Raw genomic sequence first — 12,546 nt, 5'->3', positions numbered from 1 at the left:
TTGCGCAAGAAGCCGTGAGTGTAGATACAGCCATACACACAAAGAAATTTCATGGATGGAGACCACATTTAATGGTCAGTGATGTGTTTTTCATGGCTGTGTATTCAGTAGGGTCCTATTGATATGACAGAGAAGAGAATAAAACCTATTGGGCTGATGGCACTTCACTACTAATGTTTTGTATGACGAAGCTTATGTCCAAATAAATGTTAGTCTTTATTTAAGGTGCCACAGGACTCCTCATTTTTTTGGATATAGGCTAACACAGCTACCCCTCTGATACTTGTCTTAATGTAAATTCTTCTTGCCTAATATTACTTGGACACATCAATCACCAGAAAATAAGTTTGATCAGACTGAATAGCAGCTGGAAAGAAAAGGAGCCTAATAAGGAAAGGGGTGAATAACCTTGCAGTATTTGAAGTGTTTGAGGTTTTGTGAATGGCTCACACTATAGTTTCTTATAAATGCAAATTCAAACTCCTCTCTAAGCCCATATATTCCCCCAAGGGAGAATTACTTGAGGACAGCATAGCTAAAGAATAGAGCCCACTTTATGGAGGGCACAGGGTGAAGAACCCAAGGCGAGGCTGCTGTAAATAACGCAAGCACGCTGCTTTGCACGCTTTGCTCTCCCAACTTGGGATGTTACATTTTGACTAATTAACTAATCAAATAGGTGATGGGATTTTCATTGACTATTTGATTAGTCCATAAGGATTAGTGGGGCCTTCCTTATGGACCCCCAGCAGGGAGTCCCTCTGACCCCAGGCTTCATGCCAGCACTTCCGCTTTGAAATGTGCAAGTTCCCACTAGGGCTCTTGTACATTTCAAAGCTGGAACTCAGCTGCTGAACCCTTGCCCCTCCCATGGAGCTGGAGGGAACCTGCTTTTAAGCCAGCCCCCAGCCCACCCCCCCTCAGCACTCCCTCCTCTTCCCCCCTTGCTGCCTCTTTGTGACAGCAGCAGCAAAGGGGGAGCGACTAGTCGATGGACTAGCCGATGAGCTTTCGCTTATATCCAATAATCTACTACCCCAACCCCGACTCCCTACCTTCCCCGAGCGCTCGCGCACGTTGGCCCTGCGCGCCGGGCTCCCCTCACCCTACTCCCGCCTGGGAAGCCCGAGCCCTTCCCCCTGAACTGCTCACCCCGCCCGCGCGCCTCTCTCAACTGCCTTCGGCTACCGCCTACCACAAGGCCCCGCCCAGCAGCTTCCTCCTTAGGCGCGCGCTCTGCGTCACCCACGGTGCTCCCCTTCAGGGTCCCTGTGCCCCTCCGAATGTCACCACCCTCTGGCTACCGCCGCTGTTCTATCGCGGACCGGCCTCTTCCGCCCCCTCCCCTGCGCTCAGTCAGAGCCTCGCCTATAGCCCCTCTGATCTGACACACCAGCCATCCAAGTCCCGCCCCTTCAGGAATCTCGCGATATTATGCTAAAGTGCCGGGCGCCGCGCCCCCTCTCCGGCTCTTTCCCTCTGGGCGGGTGAGCAAGTGCGGCGGTGGCGGCGGCCGGGTCGGCCGCGGTGTTCTGTGGGATAGTGGTGGATAGAGGCTCTCCTCGGTGCGGAGCGCTAGGGCCGGGCAGGAGCGGGGCATGAAGATGGCGGACGCCAAGCAGAAGCGGAACGAGCAGCTGAAGCGCTGGATCGGCTCCGAGACCGACCTGGAGCCGCCCGTGGTCAAGCGCAAAAAGACCAAGGTGAAGTTCGATGACGGCGCCGTCTTCCTGGCTGCCTGCTCCAGCGGGGACACGGACGAGGTGCTGCGGCTGCTGGAGCGGGGCGCCGACATCAACTACGCCAATGTGGACGGGCTCACCGCCTTGCACCAGGTCGGCCTCAGCGAGGGGGAGCCGGGGCTGGGCCTGGCCGCGCGGCACCGGGGCAGGGAGCGGCTCTGGCGGGCTGGGCGGGGGTGGGAGCGGGCTCGGTGCTTGTGGTCCAGCACGGAGCGGAGGAAGGGGAAAGGTGCTTGGCTCCAGTTCTCCAGCGAGGGGTCTCCCCCAGGCTGCCGGCCCGGACAGATGCATCGGCCTTGTGGATGCTGCTCGTTCCTGCTAAACCCTGGGATCGGCCCCTCTCTGGATGCTGGAGACTGAGCCCTTTCCTCTGCCCGGCTGGGGGGATTCGGGGTCCTTCTTGTTTCTTTCCCCCAGAGATAGTGCTGGTGGGACCCCCTGTCCGTGGCGAGCATTGGGGGTGTCCCTGGTAAAGCGGGGTTCTCCGAGGCCCTATCCGCTGTGAGTCCGGGCAGGAGAAATGCTGCTCGGGAGCGGGGAAGGTGACAGGAAGACCCTGGAAAGGGGAGATGTTAGCAGGTGGGGGTGATGGGGTGAGAAACGCGGTCACTCCATGTTTGCTGTTAACATCGCCAACATTTCTGTCGCTCCGATCCCTCCAATTTTTCTGCTGTTTAAAGGATGAAATCTGCTGATTATGAAGGCGGATCATTTCTCTCTGATTTCTAGGCGGGAATTAATGTTTTGTTGTTAATATAGTAACGTCTATCAATAAGAGACAGGCTTCTTTCTTTACTGGTGGTTTCTACCGCAGTGTGAAAGCCCCACTCTTAGGTTAGCAGTGTTTTTACAGTGTATATTTCCTGCGGTGGGAGGCTGTAAGAAGGGGCAGGTTTGTATATGTTTTTGAACTCACTTCGAACTTTCATTGAGGGTGGGGGAATGGAAAGTGGCCGTGAAATTTCTCAAAATGGATGCTTTGTACATGTTAAAGTTTTATAGCAATCTCATTGGAATCTCAAAATGTTAGCCAAATAAGGAAAGGCAGTGGTAATCCAGTGATAATGTGGGTTTGCCTGAATAGTTTTTGTTTCTTCAGCAAACCAAAAGCCATAGCAGCATATTAAATTCATTGAACATCAAAAAAGCAAGAATAATCTCTTTGATAGATGCAATTTTCAAAATAAAAAAATGAATCTCAGTAGTTTTGGAAAGATTTGGTAATTATGAGCTCTAGTTTGATCAGGTACAGATCTTTTCAAAATAATTCAATGAGGAAATTCAGAGCAGTGTTTGTTCTTTCTAAACAGAAGCTGGTGACTTTAGTGTGCAGTAAACTCCTTCATAATGAAATAAGTATGAGGAATGCCTCATTATTTATTGTAATAGAAAACAGTAAATGGATTGCTGAGACCTTTTATGCTTTTAACTGATTTTATACTTTTACTGTAATGCAATGTGTATCTAATAACTTTACTGTTTCCTGTACAAAAGTTGTCACCTGCCCTTTCACTAAATTAATAGTCTTGATAGAATTGGTATGCTTCCTACTGACAAAAAATAAAAACAAGAATGAACATGACCAGTTATGGGATAATCATTATGTTTGTGTTATGGTAACATGGTGATACACTCCTTAATTTCAGTGTATATTGTAATACTGTATATGGCAAATTTAATATACTGTAGCTTCATTTAATCAATCTGGAAATTCATAGTCTAAAGACGTACCTTACTTACAGACACCATACTTTCTGTGGTTAGATGTTAATATGTAAAAAGACTTTCAGGTACTTTTAATACTGAGAACAAAAGGACAAAGTCTTGGTTTTAATGAAGATTGGTAAAACAACAAAGTAAAGAATAAGCTTTCTCTGTTTTGACAAGTCTGAGAAGCCTTTTTAAAAACCAAATGAGAGGAGTTTTTGCCAACTTTATGGTACTGTAGTGCAACATTTTTACAACTAATGTCATCTGTACCTCCATGCTGTCAGATGTTTGCTCCACCTCAATGTGCAAGCTGACCGCAGAGCGGAAGATCAAGTTAGCTGCAGATTTTTTTTCTTAGAGTTATGCTAAAGTAGTCATTACTCTAGTGTCACTGCTATGATAGGACTAAAAATGTTTTTTTGAGGCGTTAATCAACAAAAGTTGAAAAGCAAATTGGGAAATTTCACTGTGAAATGATTGTTTTATTAAGGTAGCTTAGTAAATGATTGTATGTTTACCCCAGTCCTCTCAGGAAATGTATTGTTTGTAGTGCCCCTTTAATCAACATAGTCTCTAGTTTACCCACACTTCTCTATCATACACTTGTGACAAAATAGAAAATGCTGGACACCTACTCAAAAATGAGAATTGCTGTGATAAGTAGGAAACATCTCAAAACTTTAACACTTTGCTACTGTTGTGATTTCAGTAATGTTGAAAGCCCTATTGTACCTAGGATTTCCTATCACTTCCATAATTTTTAAGCACTAGATCAGTCAATTTAGATCTGACTATCCTTGTGAAATAATTACCTGTAGGATGTGTAAAAGGTAGTGATTTATGCTCATTTTTGGATCTCTTTCTTGTCCCCCATAGTCATCTATTTCTTTTTCACATTAGCTGTGTTCTCCTGTCTTGAGTGATTCACAAATTATGTTTTAGTGCACTAAAGCAGGAGCATAAATGACTTTTCTTTTGGTAATATTTTCACTTAGATATATATACGGCAGTATAGGAAAAAGGGGTGAGAAACACTGTCCTTCAAAAGCCCTGATGGTGGCTTCTTGACACTTTTTGCATGATCTTATAGGGTAGTTTCAGGGTTGTGTGTGTCTTTGTATGTGTATAGATATAGATATACACACAATGGCGCTGGATGTATAATTTCCAGTTCAGAAGTATACATGCTAGCTTTAACCAGAGTAGTGAGGTAAAAATAACAGTGTAGCTGTATGGAGTGAACTGACTGCCTGAGAACAATCCTGTTTAGGCTGTGTCTGGATATATGGATATATTTGGGCAGGTAGATAGGTAGCCACTGTGGCAGCAACAAACCTGTGCTTTTTTTTTTTAAAGCATGTGTGTCTGCCCAAACTGGAAATAATTCCTTCAGTTTCAGTGTACATGTCCTCTGTTTCCATTGTGGCAATAAGTTGTGCTACCAGCCAAACCACTGGGTCATCCATTAGCCAATCTTTTCCAGTATTAAGGCTCAAAAGCTAGTTGAGTGGAGTAATAAAACTTGTGGGATGAACTAGGCGGGGTTTTTGTCCCTCTTCCTGAATAACAAAACAAATTCTTAGTATGCTTCTTATTCAGTATGCATTTTAAAGGGCAACATGTATTGCAGACATTTATTTGAGATGGAAATTCTGTAAGTGCCTCTCTCCCACACACTGCCAACACATTTTATTTCTCATATGATTTGACACTAATTGCTAACTTCATTTTATATTTTGCTATGCAGAAGGAAGGTATGGTGCATGTTAAGTGCACTTCTGTTTTAAAAGGATGCAGCATTTTAAATTACATATAAATCATACTTACCATTTATATTCCAAGTAGCATTTAAGCTTGCTGTTTGCAAATTAGTAAAGAAAAATATTTGTTTTGCTATGTAGGTTAGAACAGGTTGTCATAATGTTCTCTTTTGATTTTAATGATGTTGTGTTGGTATTGTATAGTACTGGGTTAGCAGTGGCTAACTAACAACAACACTACAAATAACCCCGGATGGTAATAGACCTGTACAGTGATTTCTTTTTGACTGATAAAAGGAAAGCTTGGAAATGGTGCTACATGCCTTGCATGCTAGTTATTATTACTTTAAGTTAATTGCCCCCTTTTTTCTTTCAAAGAGATGCAGTTACTGCTTATTTATGGTAAACATATAGGCTACGTCTACACTGGCCCCTTTTCCGAATGGGGCATGCTAATTTTCAACTTCAGAATAGGGAAATCCGCGGGGGATTTAAATAAAGATGTCTGCCACTTTTTTCCGGCTTGGGGAAAAGCTGGAAAAAAGCGTCTAGACTGGCCCGATCCTCCGGAATAAAGCTCTATTCCTTCGAAGTAGGAATAAGAGATCCTCCGGAATAGAGCTTTATTCCGGAGGATCGGGCCAGTCTAGATGCTTTTTTCCGGCTTTTCCCCAAGCCGGAAAAAAGCGGCGGACATCTTTATTTAAATCCCCCGCGGATTTCCCTATTCTGAAGTTGAAAATTAGCATGCCCCTTTTGGAAAAGGGGCCAGTGTAGACGTAGCCATATACTTGATCACTCATGCTGACATAAGCATTAGTACTAATTGTCATTAAATATCTTGCATGATAGCCTTATCTCTCTATAGTTATTTGATGCCAGATTGAAGGACTGGAATGGTGTAAAAGGGTGCTTAAAAACCAGTGATTGAGATGTGGATGGGCTCACTGGAATATAGAACCCCTTCGCATCCCTGGGATAGGAGGTATATCAAGGATAGGGGACACAACGTGCAGCATAGCAGCTCTTTTGTCAGGGGTAGATTACAGCCATCTAAGTCCTTATGACCATTTAATCTGCATTAAGGTAAGTGCTGCAGAGCAATTTGCGATCAGAATGATGCAAAAATGGCTCAAAGCCACTTTCACACCCAGCTCTCTTGTTTCTGGTAACACTACACAGTAGAGGTTAACAACCTGTGGTCCGCGGACCCCTTGTGGTCCATGACAATACTGCAGGGGTCTGTAGAAAGTTTTAAAAGTACGGGCTCAATCCTTTTCTTTTTCTTCCCCTTCCACCCTCCCCCACCGGGGTTGGGGGTTGTGAAATTTTAATAGATTGAAAAGGGGTCTGCTTGAAAAAGATGGGAACCATTTTTGTAGAGTATTTTAGGGGTAGCAATTTAAAAAACCTTTTTTTGGTCATTGTGCTTTTTTTTTTTTTTAGCATGTGTGTCAGTGTGGTCAACAAAAGTGGGGTAATTGCTTTTACTTCTAGGTTTTTAATGTTCCATTGTCTGACTTCATACTAAGAAATATTGTATTTAAAAATTAATTATAATGTAAAGAAATGAGTGGAAATACTTCTGCTGGCCATACATTCTGTAAAACTTGTTCTTTTTCCGGAAATGGGAATTGAATAGCATAATACTTCAGTGTGACCAACCTAATATCTTAAAATAGTTAACTCTTAATTGCCTGACTTCTATGCTTAATTTTGCAACCTTAATATTGCATTAATAAAGACCTCTCTAATTTTATCCTCTCTAAAGAGGTGGTGTCAGTAGAGGAAGAGACAGACTGTATGAAGTGGGCACATCATGTGCCCCCAGTACACGATAATCTAGTGCAGGGGTCGACAACCTTTTCAAACCAAAGAACCAAATACATCAAAATTCAGAACAAATGGTCGTCAAAGAGCCATATAAGAATAACCATTTGCATGACTGAAAACATACATCGTATTGATAAGTGACATGACTAATAATATAATTAATGTTGCATTGTACTCACAGACTTTATTTAATGGGACTTCTGCTGCTGCATCTTTTTTGCACATTTCTTTCAAGTTTACATAATTGGTCAAATCCAGCTTTATGCATGCATTCAAGCTACATGAGTAATTACATGTTTTTAAAATTTTGAATTTTAATTTTAAAAGTTGCATATGTTCTGGGAATGACAGAAGAGCCATATTTGGTTCCATACTGAGCCATAGGTTGCAGACCCCCCCCCCCCCCCCAGGGCACTTATAATACTTAGCCTGTGTATAAGAAAAACAGTATTTTTCTACTAAGCATGTGACTACACACCACTTTTTATAGAGTACAAAAATTGTAGGGGCTATACCTCTCCAAACTTGACTTAACAACTTTGTGCACATTGGGGATTTCCAATCTGTCAAGTTTTAATCCAGCCCCCTTTTTTTGAGGTATGTGTTTAAAGGCCTGATGCCTTTAGTGTTGTCTTTTAAATTCAGAGACAATAACTTGCATGTTAGCATTTAGACTGAGACACAGTATGGGAAATCTAGCATTTTAAAAACTACTGGTAATGATATGGATAGAAATATCTTCAAGTTAATATGTACTGTGGCATTTAAATAATAAACTTATCAGTCACATAGATTTCGTAAGATAACTACAGCCAATATAGTTTTTAAAAAAATGTTCTTAAATGACCATTTCTTTTAGTTTCTAGTTGTAAACTTACCCTGGAATTATTCTTGATTCATATTTATTTACAGACTTCATTGGCACCATGAAACATGTAGATAAAACACCATGCACATTTTGACATGGCACACTTAGAGTACAAAAGAAAGAATCAACTGTGTTGTAAAACTATGTTGTAAAAGGAACGTTTATATAAAACACTCAAACAGTAGGCTGTTTGGGAACTGCTGCATGTGAACATAGTAAAATGGAGGAAGTTAATTCATGATCTAGGCTGATGTTGATGCTACATGAGCTACAGCTTCCGTTAAGCTGTTGTAGTGTAGACCAGTGGTTCTCAATCTGCAGCCCGTGTGTCATGCTTAGAGCAATACAGGGTGGGGTGTGTGTGTGTGTTTGTGTGGCCCACATAACACATAAGGAGCTGTGTACATGACCCACAATGGCAAATAAGTTGAGAACAGCTGTACACACTGCTACATTGACAGAAGGGTTTGTTTCTTTGCTTCAAGTCCATCACTGTAGTAAATCTATACTCTCAAGAGGCAGTAGTTAGGTTGACAGAATAATTCTTCTGTCATACTGGCTAACTCTATGAGTGTTAGGTCAACTGAACTATAAATGAAACGAAATTTTTTACAGCCTTGAGCAACGTGTCTAGTTTGATACCTAAAAAAATATATGGCCTAGACTAGATGTCATTATAGCTCTTGAACATGATTTTACTTCTATTTACTGAAATGGTATAATGATTTAGATCCTAATGTGAGCTCTATAAGGTGGGAATTGATGGGACAGATCTTCAGCTGATGTTAATAGTTACTGCAGCCATGACTTCATTAGATCATCCCTAAGATGAGAATCTGTGCCCATATTTTCCATGTGTTATCTGTGTGCAATTGTATAATTGTAAATGTTTATTACAATTACAGTATTAGGTTACGCTTACAAATGTGAGTAATTGGAGGACTACAGAACACAACCTTCAGTTACTTATGTAGTCATATTTTTATTATTCTGACCAAATCCTTCAGAGTGAATTACAATTGACTATTCATAAGAGCAAGCAATTGTCCCTTATTGTCTCTTGTTCAGTTTCCCTTCTGAAATGAATACAAAGACTTTTAGCCGTTAAGTACATAATGCAATTAAGTATTTGCTGTTTGGCATGCATTTGAGTAGTGCAAAATTTCATACTGACTATAAGAATTACTAACTCTTACTAGTTTGTTGATCAGGCTAATTGAAACAGAGCTGCAAGTCTGTATGGCTAGCTGTAAGTGCATGTTAAGATGCTGTCAGGTGGGTGGAGACATTCCAAGCTGTCATGCTTGCTGTATGCATTCCTGAAATGAGTCAGTGGAAACCATGACATCTGAAGGGAGGCATTCCTCAGCTGTCACCTTCCTAGTAGTCTGTTAAAGTTCAGTGTGATAGCTGTAAAGCAAAGATTATCATGTATTTACAAATGTATAGTCAAAAGTGGACTCTGGAGTTTTAAACATCGATTTAAAAAAAAATCTGGTGCAGTCAGTTTTATCAAACTGCTAGGATGTTAAGAAGTGGGTAATTTGCTAATCATGTAATCAATAGAATTTTTATCAACTACACAATTAGTTGATAAGGGAAGGCAGTTGAAGTGTTCAGTCCTGGCTCGCGCCGTGTCCAGGATCTACCCTCGCTGTGGATCTTCATTCAAAACGTAGTGGCAGGCAGCAGGCAGCCCAGCTCCTACTAGGTTTTAAAGGCAGAGCAGCAGAGGGAATAAGTCCCCCACTTCAGCTCTGCATTTAAATGTGTATAATCAATAGCATTCACTGATAAGCATTTGCTTATTGGTTAATAGAGTATAATATGACATCCCTACAAATTACCATATACAAAAGTGGAGTGTTGTTAATGTTTTAAAGTCTTGTTAACTACTGTACAAAACTGTTCATCTTGACTTCAGCTTCAAATTTATTTATGTAGAGTTTTAGAAATATTTTCAAATGTGAGGTGGCATTCAGTTGGCATGTACAGTTTCTCCATTACTGTCATGTACCTTAGAGCTCATTAGGAATATAAGGTTTATTATATATGGGGTTTTTAAAATGTAACTGGTCATTGCTAGATACAGGGATTTTCATAAATATGCCAAGGCACTACAGACAAAATCACAGAAAGGTCCAGTTTGTTGCACATTCTTACTGTAGCTGTGCTAGCTTTCTCAACAAGAGTGCTAGTTAGAGCTTCTGACACTTAATCACTGATAGCTGTGCAGCTCTGCTAATGTCTTCAATCAAAAGTCTGTCACTTTAAATCAAAATTGTCTGGCCACAGATTATTTCAGTACTAATATTTATGTTTCAAACGTAGAATATTCTAGGTAGTACTTTCCAAACTCCTAAAAGGAGATCATCATCTTAAAATACAATCTTACCATTGGGAGATCATCTTAAAATATAAGCTTACCTTTGGGACGTACATAAAGGGTGGAGAGAAGAGATGCATCATACAAGCAAACTAATCTGGCAAATAGCTTTATGTAGAGAAATGTTCATTTGTAAATATAGAAACTTTTTGTTTCCCTCATTCACTATTTTATAGGAAATAATATTTCATCTTTCTCCCCAAGGCTATCCTAACTACATTTTTTTTACTAGTTCCCTCTAGCCGGGACCTACCTAATTAATCTCTGGGTATCATGGGGGAGCAGTGAGCCGGTCAACAGCTAAATAATGTGCGCAAAATGCTAGTGGTATGACTCTGCAAGATATTTGTTTGTAGGAGTGGGGAGAAGTAGTTAGAGCAGGAGCCCTTGAGGCCAACCCACTTCAACAAAAGTATGTGTGGTGGGGAGGGCTGTCAGATGCTTTCCTTCATTGTGTGAAATGGCTATGAAGTTCTTGTATATGTTTGACTTTAGTCCCCCTAATTTAGTTAGGCCACTGCAGCTTTGTTTCCTTGTATTGCTAGTTCACCATTACTTTGAATGATTGTGTGAATCAGAATGGATAAACTTTTTAAAGTGATTATTTTAGTTGTGTTGCTAGTTCTTTCCATCTGATACTTTTGAATTGCTGTGCCATCTACTTCTTTTGTTGGGAGAACTTCAAACTTTGTTCTGAATTTCACTCTTGAAATGTACATCTGTGCTGGGAGAGCAGCTCAAAGCCCGTGAGAACTAGGGATATTAAATTTTAGTTTAATCAGCTAATCGACTAGGCAATAAGTAGGGGAGCTGCAGCAGGGATAGCTCCTGGCCCCGAGCTAACCCCGCTGTGGCTATGCCTTTTAAACGTAGTAAGAGCCTGTTGTTTCTTAAAACATTTATAAGGCTAGGGTGCAGCAGGAGGGATCCAGCACGAGCCGTGACACCTGATTCCTGGCTTGTGCAGGGTCTCCCCCTGCTATGCACCTGCCTTTTAAAGGTATTAAGTGCGTGTAGGCTCTTAATACATTTAAAAAGCAGAGGCACAGCTTATGGAAATGGTGGTGGGGGGAACTGGAGGGAGCTGGCTTAAATGCCAGCACCAGCTCCTGCTCCTCTAGCTCTTACTGCCTCTGATAGAGGAGCAAGGGGAAAAGGAAGTGACCAGTTGAGGGACTAGTCACTTACCTCTAGTGAGAACACAGTTTGTCACAAAAATTGAGACACATCTATTCCATTCTGTATTTGTAAGCAGCACGATGTTCTAGTATATTGATAATTGAGACTTCAGAGTGGCTGATATAGGAAACTATTAATAAAGAATCAGAGGGGTAGCCATGTTAGTCTGGATCTGCAAAAGTGACAAGGAGTCCTGTGGTCCCTTAAAGACTAACAGATGTATTGGAGCATAAGCTTTTGTGGGCAAAGACCCACTTCATCAGATGCATGTAGTGGAAATTCCAGAGGCAGGTATAAATATGCAGGCCAGAATAAGGCTAGAGATAACGAGGTTAATTCAGTCAGGGAGGGTGAGGCCCACTTCTAGAAGCTGATGTGGAGGTGTGAACACCAAGAGGAGAAACTGCTTTTGTAGTTGGCTAGCCATTCACAGTCTTTGTTTAATCCTAAACTGATGGTGTCAAATTTGCAGATGAACTGTAGCTCAGCAGTTTCTCTTTGAAGTCTGGTCTTGAAGTTTTTTTTGTTGCAGGATGGCTACCTTTAAATCTGCTACTGTGTGTCCAGGGAAATTGAAGTATTCTCCTACAGGTTTTTGTATATTACCATTCCTAATATCTGATTTGTGTCCATTTATTCTTTTACGTAGGACTGTCCAGTTTGGCTGATGTATATAGCAGAGGGGCATTGCTGGCACATGATGGCGTATATTGCATTGGTAGATGTGCAGGTGAATGAACCCGGGATGGTGTTGCAGATCTGGTTAGGTCCTGTGATGGTGTTGCTGGTGTAGATATGTGGACAGAGTTGGCACCTAGGTTTGTTGCATGGATTGGTTCCTGAATTAGAGTTACTATGCTGCGGTGTATAGTTGCTGGTGAGAATTTGCTTCAGGTTGGTGGGTTGACTGTGGGTGAGGACTGGTCTGTCTCCCAAGGCCTGTGAAAGTGAGGGATCATTGTCCAGGATGAGTTGTGGATCATTGATGCATTGGAGAGGTTTTAGCTGAAGACTGTAGATGATGGCCAGTGTGTTCTGTTAGCTTCTTTCTTGGGCTTGTCTTGTAGT

The 12,546-nt window shown here is 41.7% G+C and overlaps 1 protein-coding gene across 6 annotated transcripts in view; it reads left to right on the top strand.

Annotated features, from left to right (window-relative positions):
- Nucleotides 1-1,467: 1,467 nt before the first annotated feature.
- Nucleotides 1,468-12,546, top strand: part of PPP1R12A (protein phosphatase 1 regulatory subunit 12A) — a 181,790-nt gene continuing 170,711 nt past the window's right edge. For 3 of the 6 annotated variants that reach the window (XM_075932387.1, XM_075932351.1, XM_075932358.1), the window contains exon 1: nucleotides 1,468-1,835. In XM_075932387.1, the coding sequence (XP_075788502.1) occupies nucleotides 1,599-1,835 (237 nt within the window). In that variant the 5' untranslated portion in view covers nucleotides 1,468-1,598. The remainder of the gene's footprint in view (nucleotides 1,836-12,546) is intronic. The other 3 variants (XM_006118485.4, XM_075932372.1, XM_075932379.1) reach the window with 1 other exon arrangement.

The sequence above is a fragment of the Pelodiscus sinensis genome, chromosome 1, assembly GCF_049634645.1.
Source record: "Pelodiscus sinensis isolate JC-2024 chromosome 1, ASM4963464v1, whole genome shotgun sequence".
Lineage (NCBI taxonomy): Eukaryota > Metazoa > Chordata > Testudines > Trionychidae > Pelodiscus > Pelodiscus sinensis.
Note: the sequence above shows the minus strand (reverse complement) of the source record. Positions and strands in the feature narration are given on the sequence as shown.